The sequence below is a fragment of the Odontomachus brunneus genome, unplaced genomic scaffold (assembly GCF_010583005.1).
Source record: "Odontomachus brunneus isolate Ranch 3 - 2012 unplaced genomic scaffold, Obru_v1 Obru_scaffold_072, whole genome shotgun sequence".
Classification (NCBI taxonomy): domain Eukaryota; kingdom Metazoa; phylum Arthropoda; class Insecta; order Hymenoptera; family Formicidae; genus Odontomachus; species Odontomachus brunneus.
In genome coordinates this window covers 593,315-612,291 of record NW_022639522.1, presented here as the reverse complement: position 1 = coordinate 612,291, position 18,977 = coordinate 593,315, and the positions used below count along the sequence as shown (strand labels likewise).

General features: G+C 38.7%; 2 protein-coding genes across 6 annotated transcripts in view; one reads left to right on the top strand and one right to left on the bottom strand.

Annotated features, from left to right (window-relative positions):
- Positions 1 to 1,926: 1,926 nt before the first annotated feature.
- LOC116846952 (phospholipid phosphatase 6-like) lies at positions 1,927 to 3,756 on the top strand. 5 transcript variants are annotated; one of them, XM_032821407.1, is made up of 6 exons: positions 1,928 to 2,092; positions 2,190 to 2,271; positions 2,350 to 2,423; positions 2,690 to 2,821; positions 2,930 to 3,029; positions 3,104 to 3,756. In XM_032821407.1, the coding sequence occupies exons 3-6, from the start codon at positions 2,415 to 2,417 to the stop codon at positions 3,496 to 3,498; spliced, it is 636 nt and encodes a 211-aa protein (XP_032677298.1). In that variant the 5' UTR covers positions 1,928 to 2,092; positions 2,190 to 2,271; positions 2,350 to 2,414; the 3' UTR covers positions 3,499 to 3,756. The 5 variants fall into 5 exon arrangements, with proteins under 5 accessions (XP_032677297.1, XP_032677298.1, XP_032677299.1 ...); XM_032821406.1 differs by having other exon boundaries at positions 1,927 to 2,271; XM_032821408.1 differs by lacking the exon at positions 2,190 to 2,271.
- The window catches only part of LOC116846951 (alpha-tubulin N-acetyltransferase), a 26,250-nt gene continuing 10,809 nt past the window's right edge, over positions 3,537 to 18,977 (bottom strand). The window contains exons 3-8 of the mRNA XM_032821402.1: positions 18,066 to 18,237; positions 12,448 to 12,589; positions 10,714 to 10,825; positions 10,537 to 10,624; positions 10,002 to 10,048; positions 3,537 to 7,411 (exon numbers count right to left, since the gene is read on the bottom strand). Coding sequence (XP_032677293.1) covers positions 7,090 to 7,411; positions 10,002 to 10,048; positions 10,537 to 10,624; positions 10,714 to 10,825; positions 12,448 to 12,589; positions 18,066 to 18,237 — 883 coding nt within the window. The 3' untranslated portion in view covers positions 3,537 to 7,089. The remainder of the gene's footprint in view (positions 7,412 to 10,001; positions 10,049 to 10,536; positions 10,625 to 10,713; positions 10,826 to 12,447; positions 12,590 to 18,065; positions 18,238 to 18,977) is intronic.

Genomic DNA, 18,977 nt, shown 5'->3' with positions numbered 1-18,977 from the left:
AATTCATCTTGCGTTTCAGCAACAACTCATTATATATTACTATGCATGTGCTCAACACTTGACGCTCGACGCTTCTATGTAAAAGCATCTTTAGACGCCCGAGACACCAACAGCGAACGTGGGAATATCATTGACATGTGTCTATGTGTGAGCTGATAGAAACCAATATGGCGACGAGCAGTTCCCCCGCATGCCTGAGTATATACCCCTCTCACCTAGAGTGCGTTCAGATTCCTCATCCGGGTGCACTCTATTACTAGAAACACTATAGTATATGTGACATATACTATAGCACTTCTAGTAATAGAATACATCCGGGTGGGGAATCTGAACGCAGCCCTAAGTGTACGTTCAGATTCTTCATCCGGGTGTACTCTATTACTAGAAACACTATAGTATATATTACATATACTATAGCACTTCTAGTAATAGAATATACCCGGGTGTGGAATTTGAACGTAGCCCAGAGTGGTTAGGCGACAGTTTCCCGAAAAGTGGAGGGGATAATGTTGATTTCAAGGAAAATCTCTATATGATATAATTTAAAGATTCTGTTCTTAGTAACTGCACTGCTGAACTGGTGCAATAAATTGACCCATATAGTACAAAGAACATTCTTAGAACGTTCTTCAAAGAATATTCTAAGGATGTTCTAAAGACATTCATACATTCTAAGAACGTCCTAGAACATTCTCTGAAGATTTTATGCTGTCTGGGGAAGTGAGGCAAGTATACGTTTTCTCACTCTAACCTTTTGCATTAGTTCAGCAGTTCAGTTACAAACAATAGGACCCATATTCTTGAAAGTTTTGCGTATACGTAATATGCGTTTTGTTGCGCAGCTATTTTATGGTATGAGTAAACTGCGCAGTAAAACTTATGTATACGCAACTATTTCAAGAATAAAGGCCCAGATCTTTAAATTATATCGTGTAGAAATTTTCCTTGGTACCAACATTATCCTCTCCACTTTTCGGGAAACTGTCGCCTAACCGTCAGAATATCGTTGTTTGAACAATGAGTATGTAATAAAATATTATAAAAATAGATTTAGGGAAAATGTTTCAGGAAATAATTACAACACCATGTAGACGTAGATTTTAGCTGACGTTTCTAGTTGACGTATTTTTCAATTGACGTAATACGTGAAAAACAAAGACGGAGACAAATAGACATTATCTCTTCCGGTCCGGCTCGGCTCATTGGGCAAAAAGTATTGACATAGTGCTGGTTCCAGTTTGTTCAATGACTATTATTCAATGACTAGATTAATGATTACATTCAGCGGAAAGGACAGGGAGCGCTGATTAGTAAATATTCCTATTGAGTCTATGAAGAATTTAAAAGAATTTAATCACAGACAATCACTAAGCGGTCACTGAGCTGTTTTCTCGCTGAATATAGCTAATGTAAGTGATATTGGGAGAATTATTCGCGCACGCGCATTGAGTAAACGCTGTGGCGTCAGTGCCGTACTTATTTTAAGGTATCGTAAAGTCCTTTGCCTGAAAGAAAATTCGAAGGAATTGTAGGGGGAAAAAGTTTCTGTGAAAGAAACAAAATGCTGTTCATGAACGATAATTTTATTATTTTGTAACGTCTGCAGCCGATTAATCACACGAGTACCAACATTTGTTGCAAGAATAAGGGAAATTACAGAAAACCAGCAAGATAAGTATATTAATTTATATTAGTATTAATTTATTAACTTCACATTTATTGCTTACATATTGCGAAATATATAGCATGTTCGACTGGCTCTGGGTTAACTCACTCCAAGTTATTTAGTCTACGTTTATTGGTCGAACAAGTATTTATAAGCTTTATGATTGGCTAGTAGAGACTTATGACGTCATTAATCGCTCTCGGAGCGATTAACCCAGGGCCAGTCGAACACGCTAATAGGTTGCGTTCAGCAGAGAAACTACTTTGCAACTGTATAAAATTCATGAATCTGATTGGAGTATGCTCTTAATTTTGGTTAAATACAAGAGCATGTACCAATCAGATTCACGAATTTTACACAGTTGCAAATCAGCTTTCTCTGCTGAACGCATCCATAACCTAACCGTTATTCGTGGAAGAAACGCGGGTAAAGTGCAAGGTCCCATAGGGACACCCTATGGGACCCTATGGATACCTGTATTGCTTGTTACTGTATTGCTTGTTACCTGTATTGCAATTACTAGGTCCGTAATTGGAAGTCGTGCGTTATTTCTATGTTCTTCACGCATGTGCAAAACGGCTGTTATCGTGAAGGAGATTATCCCCGTCAGTACACCGTGACATCACGGTCCATGATATTTCTTCTTCGAATGCCAGTTACTCAACAATTGTTTATCAGTACAGATGGCGAAACTTATTGACGTGCAAGCACTCTGAAACATTTCTCTGCCAGCTACAGAAGAAGCAACATGGATGAAGTATGTATCAGTTATTTATAATTGTTTTATTATTTATGCTTAAACACTTTTGTTTTCTGATTTCTATTATATTCTATTATTTGATATTAATAAAATTTATCCTGTATTTAGCATCTGCAGTATTTTGCATTTATATAAACTTTGTTTTGTATTTTTATTGCCATTTTTTCTTTAAATGGTCTTTAAGTCTTAAGTTTTATCACTTCATTCATTTTTACAAACATATAAAATTGTAAAGAGAAAAAATTCTTTATTTTACATTGTAGCAAAAAAGGAAAGTACCATCAATGTTGAAGAATATTTTAATGGGTGACATCTATGCAACCAATGTTTTCGTTAAGCAGCTAGAGCATTTTTTTCCTTTCTCACAAATGAAAACACATTATAGAACTCTGGAGGTAGGATTACTGACTTCTTGATCAAATAAATTATTAATAATTCAATAATTAGTAATATTTTTACTTTATATATGCATACCGTGTAACTTATCCATTATCTTTTTGTAGATATCATGTCATGGTATATTATGGCTCGTAGGTACCTTCATGTTTATCTGGGTTTTAGCTGACAAGAAGTACTATCAGTTGCAAGTAAATCTTTTGCTAGGTAAATCCAGAATAAAATTAATAATACATGTATAGCATACGAGGAACATATGTCAAGAAGGAAATTATTTTCAGGCTTGGTATTAGATGTAATTTTCCTCTGCATAGTGAAGGGGATAACGAGAAGGAGACGGCCTGCAGTTAACGACGATCCTTTTTCCATGGGTCCTGATAAATATTCCTTTCCATCTGGGCATGCATCACGTGTAACATTTATTGTATATTTGTTTATATATCTGTGGCCTGTAGCTTCGATATTTGTACCACCTTTGCTAGCATGGTCCATTTCGATATACATATCTAGAATTCTGATGAGAAGACATTATATATTGGATGTTCTGGCGGGTATAGCTCTTGGTATCTTGGAAGGCCTGATAGTAGGTTATGTATATTTAGATCAAGAGACTTGCGTTAATTTAGTTTCCTGGATGACTGAGGAGAAAATGTCTGGACCCGAATTCGATGTTTGAATCTTAATATTGATACATATTTGTATGGCATTTGTTCCTTTTATTGGTAATATTTTATTGGTATATTTATGTATTTATTCTCTATCATGTAATATATATATATATATATATGTATTATATACATGACAGTGATTTTATACGATTTGGTAAAAGTGAAAGATTTAAACGGATAGAAAATATATAACTTAAGGAAAATTATAACAAATATAATTTTGTAAATTCGTTGAATATTATAAAATAAACGAACGTTTTTCTTTATCTTTATCTATTTATTTCTTCTTTATTCGAATAAAGGACAAAGATATTTTTATTTTTAACGTTATATTATCGGAGTTGTCTTTTCGTTTATGAAGTTGTTCGTGTATCGCTCTTTTGATGGATATGCATTGTCCCGAAATTTTAGAACGGAAATAATTTGTCCGAAAAGTGTTATAATACCGAAATTCGCATACCGAGACAATCGGTCGAAATACAATTTTACCGAAGTATGGTAGTATACAATTTGCTCGAAAAGTTACCGAAATTCGAATACGGAGACAAATCGCTGAAATATTGGAAGCACTCAATTTTCCCAAAAGGCCATAATAACAAAATACGCAAACAAAACATTCATAAAGTATTTTGAAAATGTATGTAATGGTGTGAAGCCTTATTTTACCTTTAAGTTATATATATATAGCATGCTAAAAAGTACATAGTTTTCAACACCAACGGGAAAAGAGAGAAGATATGTATTCATATTTATAAATATATCCAGAGGTCATTGTCGTTTTTCGACTTGATTCATGACTATGATATATCGTGCGATGGTATCTTCCATTAATCAAACTGTTCGTTCGTAATTTTTTATAAATAGAGAATCTTGCTGATGTCATTTGATTTATCGAGAATCGCGAGAAATAATATTTTAAATAATAGTGGAAATAATATTTTTAGACTGCGTCTTAGTTTCAAGCAATCTTTCTTAATTTTTTCAAATATTATAATAGCATCTTGTACACACACATACGCGCACATACACATATACACACCCAACTAACACTATTAAGTAATGAAAATAAAAATTGGTCTCCTTTTACCTTGATGTCAAAAATATTCTACATTTTAAAATATGGTGATGACAACACTTTGTACTTTTCAGCATACTGTCTATATCTGTATATAACTTGAATATTGTTTTACGTCATATTATATGTACTTTCAATATACTCCATGGATATATTGTTTCTGCGATTCGTTATTGTGATTTCTTGAGAAAATGGTATGTTTCCTACATTTCGGTAATTTGTTTCGGTATTCGGATTTCAATAATATAACTTTTCGAGAACAAATTGTATGCTACTAATGTTTTGGTAAAATCGTATTTTGAGCAATTATATCGGTACTCAAATTTCGATATTATGACTTTTTGGACAATTGTCCTACTTTTTACATTTCGGTATATTTTTTTCGGAACAATGCACGCCTACCGCTTTTTTCTCTCTAAAAATTGATTATTATATAAAACTTGTTCAGCTATGAAGTGTGACACAGATATCGCTGCCTGATTGTTTGTCTAAACTTATTGTACCCCTACATGCACCAATTAATTATCAATCTCATTACATTATATTTATGGAACATTTGCAAGTTATTGGGACCCCGACAAAAAACTTATCCGTCCACATTGATCCATTTCTTTAATAGTAGTCCTTGTAATCTTTGCAGAATGTCCCGCTATTTGGATTGTACATCCTGAAATGTTAATGAATCTTTTGATGTTATACACTCACACATGATATACTGTGCGTTTTAATTTTACGACAGATTTTACGACAGTCTTTTATTGAATGCAAATGTATGCTAATGTATTCGTACGTCTCAATTCTACTCGTAGTGTGTGTGCTGGCTCTACGATATCGATATAATAACTAGAGACTAATTTTCATGCATATTATAATATTGATCAGTGTTTTGTGTACGTAAAAGCGTTTTATGCCTACGTATTACATGTGCACTGTTTAACAAGTATATCAGTCATATCGATTCGAAGCGAAGACATTGTACATACGCGGAAATACCGCATGACATGCAGTAGTTTTCATTTACCCGACACATTGAATACAAATAAATAAATAAATAAATAAATTATTTCGATTTACAAGGAGTAGCGCCGCGCATGCGCTTGAGTGCACTTCCCTACGAATTCGTACACACTCTGTACAGTAAAGTGACAATTGTGTCTACATTATTATGTCACTGTTTCCGCGTTTATAAATTATCGTACATACTTGTTAACTTAAATTCTATCGATGACATATAAATTGGTCGAATAAACGCGATAAATTTTCCTGACGAAAATACATAGACAGATCTGGTACACCTTATCAGCTCTCCTTCTCTTTCTCTCTCTTATACGTTTCTACAAAATCTACATTTTATTAAAAAAAAAAAAGAAAATAACTGTTGTCTCGACATAAAATTGTAAAAGCCACAAAAGCTTATGTTGCTACACGAGGTCCCTTCATAACAGGATAATCTAGAACTATCCTCTATATTTAGAGGGTGACTGTATTTCCTCTCTGAAAATGCGGCAACAATTTATCGATATTCGTCGTGTTTCTTCGCGCTGGCTTTTTATTCATATTTATTAATTTATTCCTCGAATAGATATGAATTTGTGATCCATTCCAACCACATGCCAAATATACTCTACTATATAAGTTTATCCGCACACGCACACACACGCACACACACATACGCATTCATCCAAGATTAAAAAGTATCAACGCGGATATTCGATCCGTGGCGAAGTAATTATCAAATCTTCGAAATCAAGAATAAGAAGCTTTGAATGTCTTTCTGTTTGATAGCTTTTCTGTATTTCTTCTGTGTTTTTGATTGCAAGCGCGTTAATTTTCGTAAAATAACGAGGAACTGACAATTCAGTTTCTTTAACGACCCAGATAGCGTAAATATTATAAATACGTCTCAGAGACATTTAAAGAAGCAGAAATATTTTCAGCTGTCTCTGAGATATTTAAAAGATATTTTAGTCCAGCAAACATGATAATGTCAAGTGACATTTTAATGATACATTAATGGCGTTTTTAACATTAATGATATAATTACTACATAATTTGACATCATCTTGCTATTTGGGTGCTATCTGGGGAAAAAACGTTGTCATTACGCGGATTCTCTTCCACAGAGAGAATTACAGGAACGATTCTGCTATTATAAGCACAAGGAAACATAGAAACAGAGTCTGCAACGAATCTGACTCCTCGTTAATTCCCTTCAATCTACATTCAATTCCTCGTAGGGTGCGGAATGTCGTTGCTTCCTCTCACAGCGAGAAGAGCGTCGAAATTGAGACGTGACAATGCATCCTCCGACTCGGATCGCGGCAGCGTGGACTGATCCGCGGGCCGCAAGTGTCTCTATCCTGAGTTAGCGCTGAGTTAGTCTCTCATATTTCTCTAGATTTGCACTTCTACCTACAGCGAGGAAAAGAAAATCGCGTCAACCGTGTTTAATGCTAACTCGACTTGGTCCGATCCGTTCGTGAAATGAGTAGCAGCTTGAAAGAGGAATGTCGGACGAGGAATTTCACCACAAAGGCGAATGGTAGAACTTGAGGTCTAGGTGTCCGTGTTGATTGGTACCGGTGACCTCTTGGCCGCACGACGGCGACGGCTTCACGTTCTTCTCCGTCTTCTCTGTCTCTAACAGGATCGGAACAAACGGCTGATTGTCCGGTACGGCGGGCGTCGGCACGGTGGTCATCTCGATACTGCGTTGCTTCTGTTCCTCTTCGGAATAGAGACTCAAGGAACGTGGTCGTTCCAGCTTCAGCGGAGCTGGTGGCGGCGGCGGCAGCGGAGGCTGCTGCAATTGTTGCGGTGGCGACGACGCGCTGTTACTCTCGTCGCTGAAAAATCAACTTGCCCGTCAAACCGTGTCACACAGTTGCCTGGACGACCTGAACACGTTGCAAGCAGCATGCAATCACATCTCGCTGACACTTCAATTGCGAGTTCACTCATCTCATTTCATTCCCTATTCTCTTTTCGAGAAGAATTCGGCCTCATTCATTGCACACACTTCTTATGCGATGCAGAATAACCAATTCCGATAAAACAGTTCGTTGTTTCACGCCTAATCTTAGTATTAAGTTGATGCAGAAGGTTGTCATGCTTGTCAAATAAGATAGAAAGCAAAATTATTCAATTTCAAAGGATCAATAACTGTTACCTATAAAATGAGCAACATTGACTCGGCATTTTTTTGAAATCTAACAAAAACTTTCTGTTTCTAAGAATTATACTTTTAATAACCTGCTACGAGAATTTAACAGAAAAAATTACAAATCTTTTACACCGATTTAATACATACATCTGGTGGTAGTCGTGTATTAATTGGTTTTAGCGATCGCGTTTGTTAATACAGCAGAGATGATGATATTATATTCGAAAACAGTAGATAAGCCTGAAGGCTTTGACCTCTTTCAGCGCAAACTTTGGCTATTCTGTTATGTATTTTGTTATTTAATAGCACTTAACATTCTGCATTAACAAAGGAGTGATTGGGAGGGAACATCGTAAAAAACGATAGCAAAAACATGCCGGAGAACAATGCGATTAAATAAATAGGTTCACAATGAACATCATTCGTTGACATCAGTATTAATCCTATAGGTAATACAATTTCACAGCAGCAACACAGAGAGTATGTACAAAAGTCCATTTCGTACAATAATATGCGCACTTAACGACAAGAAGCATGCTTCGCTCATGCCAATAATTACTAAAATCAAACATTCAAAAAAATCATATCACTCGCTTATAAATACTCAAAAAAATCGTGTCACTCACTGTCTTACATTATAAGTGTGAAATTCACTACGTGCCGAATAATATGGAAGGGCTCTGGTGTTTTGCATGCGCAGAACATGCAAAAATAATATACTGGAATTGTCTCGATTGCACAGCACATATATTTCTTTTTCCACTTGTATATCTATCGATCTAAGACAAAGTCAATTACGACTACGTGTGCAAAATCAGTAAATAAAATTTTATTAACTCATACGTATATGTATATATAGGTGCTGGTTGTGATTACATAGAGAAACTTACGAACTATAATTTACACAAAGTGCATTAAATAAATATAATGTACATATTCATGTATAAATTAAGCTGGAATGTAAACGAGTCCTGGGTTTTAAGCGCGCAAAAGAAAAGAAAGGTCCGACATTGTCCGTATCTCGCTATCCCTCTCGCTTTGCATAACTAATTCATATTTACACGTTATCATTCGCAACAAGATGATGTTTTTTTCCTCTTCTAACCTCTAGAATGCTCCTAACTTATTTCTGTCAGCGTACTTTAAATTAAAATTACAATCGTACCTTTTTGAGCTCTATGTTACAAAGTCCACAACGTCTCGCAACACGGAACGACAAATTTTAATTGACTATACAACTATCTGATTTGATATTCTTTCCTTCCTGCACAAGCGTGCAGTGAAAATAAGTCAGTCGAAAAATTAACCGTTTTAATATGATATACAGATTTTAAGTTAGATACATTATGCGCTTATCATTAATCAGGTATGTCTCGAGGATTAATGAGTACGATACGTTCTCATTTGAAAAAATATATATCAATTTTACGCGCGTTATTTACATCTCTTTCGATATAAAGAAAGAAGAAAGACGCGGGTTCGCGAGATCGACGATCCCATTTTGAACTCGTGCGAGTGAAATCTGGGATTTGGATGACCGAGGTGACCCGGAAATACTTAACGCCCGCCTAAATATGCCCTGGCAAGAGGTAGCGTTTACGTGTATTCAGTGTAAAAATGTTTCGGCACCTGAGCCAACGAATGAATTATCACACTTGCAATTGAACACTCAATTAAACGTGAATGTTCGCACTTAATCAAGGAATTAGTTGGCGTGTGATTTGAATGATCGCGAATGATAAAATTGGCGGATGAACAGTCATCGACATGATGCAGCGTTATCACGGCTGATAATTATTTCGAAGCGTTTCGGACATTCTGAATGTCCTGAATGGAATTAATAAAAGCTCGAACGACCCTTCCGTTAAAAAAAAAAAAAGAGGAAGATTGCTTACGGTGCGACACTGTGAAAATAAATAAATTAAAAAATTTGTTACGTCCGTCGAATAATTATTTCACGGATAAAGCTTCTCTCGAGGTTTCCCGCTCTCTCTCTTTGAAAAAAAAAGAGAACAAAGATGAAGCCTCGTTAGCAAACTCCGAGTTAGTAATCTTTCCACGTCACGACATGAAGAATGTTATTATACACGATGTGTAATATTCTCACATGTGTGTGTATGTGTATATGCATGCGTGTGCGCGCGCGCGCGCAAGATCGTTATTACATAATATAATAATCATTCGTTAGATATATCAAAGAAAATTAAGGCAAGCGGTTTACAGGCTCGGATTGCGGAACGTCTCTCGACGATCACTGCATGAATTCTACTCACCCGGTGCGCTCGGCTGATTGACCAAGCATCGCTGTGTTATGGATTATCTAAAAGAAAGCGTCGAGACATATGATCGATTAGTCCGGTTGCGATGTGTTATAACATTTAAAAGCCGCGGCGCTCTCTTTTTCTCGCGAGTATAGAAAAGAACACACTAAAAGCTAAGACAGATCGAGATTAGTCGCCGAGTGTGCGCCGACATTAAACTTAAGCGAGAAAGACAGATTTATGCATGATGCATTATTCATTTCGCCGAAAGAGTGCTTCTCCTCACGCTTGACTACATTTGACGTAATTGAAAGATGAATATTTAGATCCCGCTCGATCCCGAAAAGAAGTCCGTCCCGCTCTCAGTGACACTTGCAGCACACGCGAGAGAACAGTCTCGCTGCGCTTTCGCGACACGATCACGATTTTCTAAGCGGGAGAGACATGTCGCGTGTGTCGGCATCGTTACGATAGAATACCTGAGAGAGAGACAGAGAGAGGGGATCGCGCCGTTACACCTCATATTGTTCTACATTGTCGTACTTACATTTGCCATGGAACAGGGCGGTCGCGCCGCGGCGTATCTGCCGAACGTGCCGCGCGAAACGGACGGCACATACGGGTCCCCGTTGAACCTGAAAGGATGAAATCATTATCTTTCAACTACAACGCTACGAGGCTCGCATCTGTCACCCCACGGGACTCGACGCGACGCAGCACTCACCTGGCGCCGTTAATGCTATTGTTGTTATTGTTGTTGTTGCTGCTCGACGTTCCGTCGTCCAAGTTCATTCTGGGAGGTAGACTGTATCGGTTGCTCCTCATATCTCGACTCTCTGCGAACACGGAAACTTTTTTCACTACACGATATTATGCGATATCGCGAGATCAGAGTAGACCGCGCAGAGAATAATTACGTTGCTTAGATAAATTTGTTTGTAACGTTGTCAGTGCATGATAAGAGACGTCAGATTTCAAGTATATGTGAGAGACCTTCTCGACAACGCGTAGAAAAATCACAGATCCTATTTCTTAATGTATCCTGTAAATACTGACTATCCAGTAACATCAATGTTAGAATTCCTATTCAACAGTGTGAACGCAATACAACGCGAGTGTGACGTAACAATTACATATTGTCCAGTGAACAATTATATTGATGTAATATTACCGTTACTTGGTGTTTACTGGATATACTTATTATTTTAATAACAAACATAGGAGCAAGTAAGAGCCAATTTGGCTTATTGTTTTAATCAATTGATATTTTATTTTTCTTATTATTTTAATTGACCAAATCAACTTGCCATTTATCCCATTCTACTGTACAGGTACAAATTTTGGGATTGTCTCACTGATCTTCATTTTTCCTTATAACTTCCCGCTCTCTCCGTGTTTTCAGCAGCCGTTTTAAAACACTTTCAATGACAATAATAATCAGCATTCGCCGTTATTCGTTATCCGTGATCGCGAAGCTTTCCTTTCTCCGTACTTTTTACGTTTCGTTTTCCAGTGGACGGGAGCGCACGGGCACATTAATATTTCGAGGGACGTGTGTTCGCCGCTATCAACAAAATTGGAACGGATCGTGCATAATCAGCGTTAAATGTGACCGGGGTTGGCGACGCGGCGCGGCGCGACTGGACGGCTCGGGACGGGCCCGATCGATCGCGAGCGCAGACGTAAGCGGGGCATTAGTCGTCCTCAGCGTGGCATTGGCCGCGATTTTTTCAGAGACTCCCTTGAGAGGAAGAGAGAGAGAGAGAGCGAGCATCGCCGATTTAGGATGCGAAACCCGACGTTCGCCGTAGGGCGGCCCGACCTTCACTCGAAACCAGACCGAGTCAAGTCCGACCTTGCGTCTGTACGACGTACACCTTGAAGATTCGCTCGCTCGCTCGCTCACTCGCTCCACGAGATAATCGAATTGGTCGCCTCGGTAAGGGCATGAGTCATAGAAAACAAATCTTCCAAGAAGACAAGAGAACTGTCATCAGCTGGATTTTTATCATACAATGTGGCTCGAGGCATTTTATCTTTGCGTGATTGTGATTGCGTGACGCGAGCTCGACAGTCGATGGCGCGAAAATATCGAGTTTCTACAAATAAGGTCTACTTCCGCGAAGAAACGGGTCTGTAGGCCGTTTCCGAATTAGTCGATTTGATTGCCGGCTCTCTACGATACATTGCACGCCGTCAACGTGTACCGTATGGAAATCGCGTGGACGTTTATCGTTGATAACGCGAGAAGAACGATCGGCCGCGACACACACGACGTTCCCCCACACGTGAGACTTATTTCTGGATGCGCACGTCATAGAGCATTGGCCAAGATCGTGGTCATTCACGACGTTTCCGTGAGAGAAGCCAGGTGTCGTGCCTTTTTGGACGTGGAGATTTACGCTCATTCCCAACGAGACTCATGTGTAATTCAGCGCGGAAGAAGTCATTTACGCACCATCATCGAAGAATCCCTCGAAGACGACGAATTTATTATTCTGAGGAACGATCTTCGATAGTCCGTAGTACTTGCGCAGGAAAGCCAGAAACTTCTCCGACGGTCGGTCGATAGCTAATTTCACCGGCCTGATGTTCTCCTCCTGCGAAAGCAATTGTTCATGTTAATATCAGGCTAAAGAAAAAATATAAAGAGTCGAGGCATTAAAAAGGGATTAAGAGAAGAAGAAATTAAAGGAAATGAGAGAGAGAAAGCAGAGTGGGACATTAAGGCTCCTAGTCTCTCGCATTTCTCTTTTTTTTAATGACGTCAGAAGCGAGAACATGCATACTAAAAATTCTTGCAAAATACGTTAAAATAAAAATATATATCCATAAAGCAACACTTGCAATCGATTAAACAAATTTATAAGACATTCCATGCATTCCCCTTTTGCTCTAACAATCAAGACTATTGTAAATTAACCTGAATAGAAATAGGTTAAGAAAATGAATTGTATGTCACGTTAATTTACGATAAGTTATTGATTGTTAAAGGGGATTGCAAATTTGTTTAATCGATTGCATGTGTTACTTTATATATTTTTATTTTAACGTATTTTGCAAGAATTTTTAGCATGCATTTTCTTGTTTCTGACGTCATTAAAAAGAGATAAACAATGCGAGTGGCCAGGAGCCTTAAATCCAAAAATATATATGGGAAGTAAGAAAAAAGAGAAGAAAGAAACGGTAATAGCGGTAATAACTAGTTTGACACACTGTATGTATGACTTGTGATATTCCCTGTTACACACTTTGGTCCGTCGCGCAGCAATTTGACTGATTAAATTATTCACGTACACGTGACGCGTTCGAATGATGTAAGCGCTCGCGCACCGTTGTGATTAACTTCCGTAGCGCGGCTGTGCAACCACCGAGCGATTGATCGCACTTAACGCGGAACCAGGCTTCCAGTATTGGGTTCGCGTAGAAGGAGCAAGAATTAGGCGGAAATCGGCGTGTCGATCGTTGCGTGTATATCGGCAGATACTAAATCGGCGAACCGTGCCGAAACAAACGGGCCGGACGGGTTCAGTCACCTTGCGAGTTACCCCCTCGAGCGTAACACCCGTCTTCCTAGGTGCTCACATGTATAATGACCTTTTGTCACGCGCCTGTTTAAGAACGGTCGCGTTTTGCGCGCGATATCGCGGATCTCTAGCCGCGTCTCACAAGAAAGTTATGAAATGGGCTTATTTTCTTTGATAAAATTGCAGCCAGGCGCGCGCGCGCGATAAAAAGAGAGAGAAAGATAAAGGTCTGACTCTTTACGTGTACAAAATTCTCATATAATTTTACAGATCTTCCCGATATCAACATTCTTATTAATATCGCGTTTATGACCGGGCGATTTCTTTCTCGTTCACATCGTACGCGGGCTGTTTGTGACGCGAGAGAATCGATCGATGAGAAAAGTTTCATTTCTTAGTGAGCCTTTTCTTCTTCCTGAATTTCCTTTCTCCCTTTCTTGAGCTTTCTGCTTCCTTTTTGCCTCACATCGCGGTCGCGTTACAACGTAGAGAATTAACGTTGGCGAAATTCGAGGTAGCAACTCTCGTGGCTGACGCGGCGAATGCAACGAAGACGACAGGAGCGAATGTGTGGCGCTGTGAGTTTAATTGATATTAAATGAAATCGATGAGGCCCCGAGCGGTGGTACTCGGGGGAAAAAGGCAGATTATCGCGCGCGCGTGTAAAGAGAAAATAAGGATCTCGAGAAAGGGTATGCTCGCTCACTCGCAAGAGCCGGTCGTCACGCGGCGTAAGTACGCCTTTGTGTCTGACCCAGCGCGTTCTGCCACGGCTTTCACAGAAAAATGGGTAAACCGCATCCCGCCGCGATGAGAACCGCAAAAACGCATGTAATTACCGTCTTAGAACGAGAGATTTCGAGCAATTTAGGACCGATCTTCGCTCGGCGAAAGTTGCAATGAATGCCGTATTCATCACGTTTCAATTTCCTCGTAACGAACTTGTTCCGCCTCTCTCTCTCTCTCTCTCTCTGTCCCTCTCTCTCTCTCGTTCATTTCGAGACAACGTGCATGATATTACCGCGTCTTCCCGACGACAAACCTCTCACCAGAGGAAAAGGGATTGTGCAACAAGTGCGACGCGTGTATCTTCGCATGCATTGAACCGTAACGCTGGACACACAGATAATTATGACGTCGTACCTTCGAGTGAGTCACGGTTTGACGCGAGTGAAGGGATACAATCGCGGATAATTGCCATGAGTTTTAGTCGGTGAGAATCGCGTTTCAGGTTTCAGCGTTTGTTTCGTTCGTTCATCACAAGCGATGCGTGTTATGCGTAGCGGAATCCCGGCGAGTGCTTCGAGCCCGGTTGAGCATAATGACACGCGAGAGCTAGCCTCGCGGTTAAGCGCGTACTGTTTTCTATTTGTGCTTGTTCTCCGTCCATGTCGCTACTACTAGACACTTTTCTCCATAGTAACGTATAACGGATTATTGCGAACCCAAGAAGTCGAAAAATGGAGAAGAAAAAAGGTAGAAAGGCACCAGATCCGCAATTTTCCACAATTAACTCGAAGCACATGAGTTGCTACAATGCAGGTAACGCGTAAATTGCACGAATTTTAGTAAATAGTAAGTTCTCTGTGAAAAATCACGCTTGTTATGACTCACACACGATATAAATAATTTTGCACCCTGCATTGAGAAAAAATAAACCCGGAAAGTTATTTATGGAATATAAAGTTTGCTTTTGCGAAATAAAGTTCATCTGAAGAAAAGAATACTTGAAAATTTATTTGTGAGATATAAAGTCTATTTCAGTGAGATAAAGTTTATATCCCACATAGAAATTTTCGTGTATTTTTTTTCAGTGTGATAAAGATTGCGGGAAGAAAAACAACCTCGTCTAAATCGCAGGACAATTATCCACAATAAATTCGCAGTTTTGGCTAGAAATATTAGCTATTACGATGTACATACTATTAGCTATTACGATGTGTAAATTGCACGGATTTTTATGAATAATATGTTCTCTGTGGATAATTAGGTCTCGTAGTTTTGCACTTGTCACGACTCACACACGACGTGAATAATTGTGCATTTTCTGGTAAAGATTTTGCAGGCAGAAACGCGAAAAGAAGAACGACTGTCTCTTCGTTACAGTCCTATGCGCTTGTCCTCACGTGACACCGATTTCAGGGTTCCGAGTCCTCGAGCGGAACGAAAAGCGTTTCGCGGATTCCGCCGCTTTCCTCTTTGTTACGCGCGTTTTATACTTTACCACGAGGAATAGTTTCTGCACGTTACTATGTTTATGAATACGTATGGCTCTGACATATTTCTCGCTTACTAAAAATATACATCGCCTACATTACTTTAATGAATTATGCTGTTAAAATAAACTTTCTTCCTCTAAACTTCCTTTCTCCATGAATTTTCTTTGCTATTAAATTAAGCTCAAGAGTTTTACAGTGTACTTTCCACGTGAGTCATATATTTTGCATATCTTGTGCGCACGCTTATATGTCTCGCGATAACGTTGATAAGTATCGGGGCAAAATGTTATCACTGACATAGATTATATGTATCTCCAAACAACATATACTTCAGGCAGAACAAAAGATCATGATATCAAAATAATATCGGAATAATAAAAAAAAACTCATTTTTCAATCATGATTCGATTATCCCCTTGTTCATGTCATGATTTTCTATTCTACTCGAACATGTTGATGCTTCCCGACGCGTTTCACCTGAATAAACGTTCGCAATTTGTTTATCGTCTATTTTATCAAACAGTGATAGCAGCCTGACAAAGAATATCTGCGTTCCTCAGCGCAATTAATATCTCAATGCTCTTCCATCTTCGACTCATGCAGTTACAAACTGCACTTGGCGCGTATATATATGTATATATATATATATATGTGTGTATATATATATATACACACATATGTGTGTGAGAAATTATATCATCAAATATTAAAATAATATTTACTGTAAATAATTCCATTTTCGACTCATGCAGTTACAAACTGCACTTGGCGCGTATATATATGTATATATGTATATATATATATATATATATATATATATATATATATATATACATATGTATGTGAGAAATTATATCAAATATTAAAATAATATTTACTGTAAATAATTCCATCTTCGACTTATGCAGTTACAAACTGCACTTGGCGCGTATATATATGTATATATATATATATATGTGTATATATATATATATATATATGTATATATATATGTGTGTGTGTGTGTATATATATATATGTGTATATATATATATATATATATATATATACACATATGTGTGTGAGAAATTATATCATCAAATATTAAAATAATATTTACTGTAAATAATTGGCGGTAATTTGCCGTTACGCAAAGATCACTGTAGTCCATCGTCGCTACGTAATGCGATTACAGCGTGCAGTCTGCTTTCGTTTCGCACGAAGCCTCTCGACGATAGTGATTTAGATCACGATTGCGCGACGCCTTCTGCTTCCACGCAGGAAGTAATTACGCCTCGTAGCGGCGCATCGAAGATTTGTCTTCGAGCGAGGGGGTGAAAAGATGCCTCATATCTTACGGGAACTCTCTCTCCCTCTCTTTCTCTCTCTTTCTTCACATGAGAACGATCCGTTTCTCGCGGGCTCGTTAACACACAATTATCGAGGGAAAGGAAAGATGCTTCATTAATTAAATCGACCTCTTTTTCGGCGAAAATGCATTTTAGAAACGGTAACAACGACGGCATCTCATTACTTCGCTATACGAAACGCTTTCGATATATGAAACGCGTGTTGCACGCTTCTCCTATTTCGCGATGAGTGTTTGCTATCGCGATAATGAAGCAGCGGATGCTTGTGTAAGTATACTCATATATTATATATTAGGTCTGTCGAAAGGTTCGATTCGATCTTCAATGCCTCCGTCAACGGTAAACCGAACAAATTCTACGACGGGAATGCACACGGGAAAAATATTGTAGGAAGAAATTACATTAAAATTACATTATATTTTATTTTACAATGTTTTTTGGAAAGTTCTCTCTGGATTACACCGATATATTGTAAAAATAAATCATCATAAGAAATAGTTAATTTTATGATCCATTGAATATACGATAGAAGAAACACTCAAGTAATTACAATAACTTTATAGTTAAAAGTCAAGCATTTCGAGACAAATAATATAGTAATTTCGAAATTTTTTTACGGTCCAAGATTACGAAATTTTGCTATAATTTTTATGACAATATTTTCTCCGTGCCGCCAAGTCGTCGAAAATGTCTTTTAAATGTATTTTTAATATGTATCTTTTAAAATGTCTTTTTAATGTATTTTAAAACAACGCTGATTTGCTTTTGTTAAAATAAAAAATTGCTTCAACTATCTATTTCTGTTCGATCTATTTCATCAACACAGTAATGAAATTTGAGTCAAGGTCGAGCTGAATTTTTCGACTGACTCACGATACTCTTGATACACCACAGATTCCTTTCATATTGATCCCATCGCGCGATATGCAGATTTCGTTTTACATAATGGAACTGAGGAAATTGTTTAAGATCAAAACTCACGGACAACATGTGCTGATAAAGGATATTGCCCAGGCCCATGCGTTGTCGCGACTCGTGCACGTAGAAGTCCAAGATGCATCTCGCCTGCAGCTGATAATGCACTCCCGTCTCGTCGAACAGAAACAGATTCTTCGATCCCGTCTTTAGCAGGCCCACCACGCAACCCAGACCGCTGCAAAATCGAAAACGCGGGATTACTCGCGCGAATGATTCACGATCGTCGCGCGTCCTTCGGAGGACAGTTGCGTCGTTACACCATCTTAATGATTGCTAAGTGATGCGTAATATCCGCGTATGGATTGACGCGTAACTCATGCCATTTTCACGAACGCATAGATCAGTGGTTCCCAATCCGGCAATCGCGTCACCTTCGAAGACGTTCCTTCACTTTCAACGAAGAAGGACTTCCCCTCATTACTCTTCCACTGATGAAAAAAGGAAATCCTCAAATCGCTTCTGACCATCTCATCGCAAACGCGATCTTTCAAATAATTCTCTAACGAGAGAATAATGCATGACTCTTGATGTGCTATTACATCCATCTTTAGACATATAGACGCTCGACGAGGCACTCGATTGGAAAGGACGGTGACGATTGAAGTTTCTTTTCGTGTGAATCGCGAAGGCAGTTGAGGCAGAAGTTGAGAGCCGTGTGTCGTCCGTGGTCTTGGAGAATCCGGAAGGTGAATATCCGGAGACGCGGAGCCACCCCCGGGGCTCGGCACATCGATCCACGGACCGTCCTGCACGAGTTTGTAACTCCCTAGCTGGGAAACACCCACTTCTCTGCTCTGTGGCACTTTAAAATCCGCAACGCGCATTTCAAGTATCTCGACTCGCCCGAGACGGTTGCGAGATCTTTCAGTGCTCCAGCTAAGAAGGCAACATGCAATGAGAAGAAATCGGGGGGGG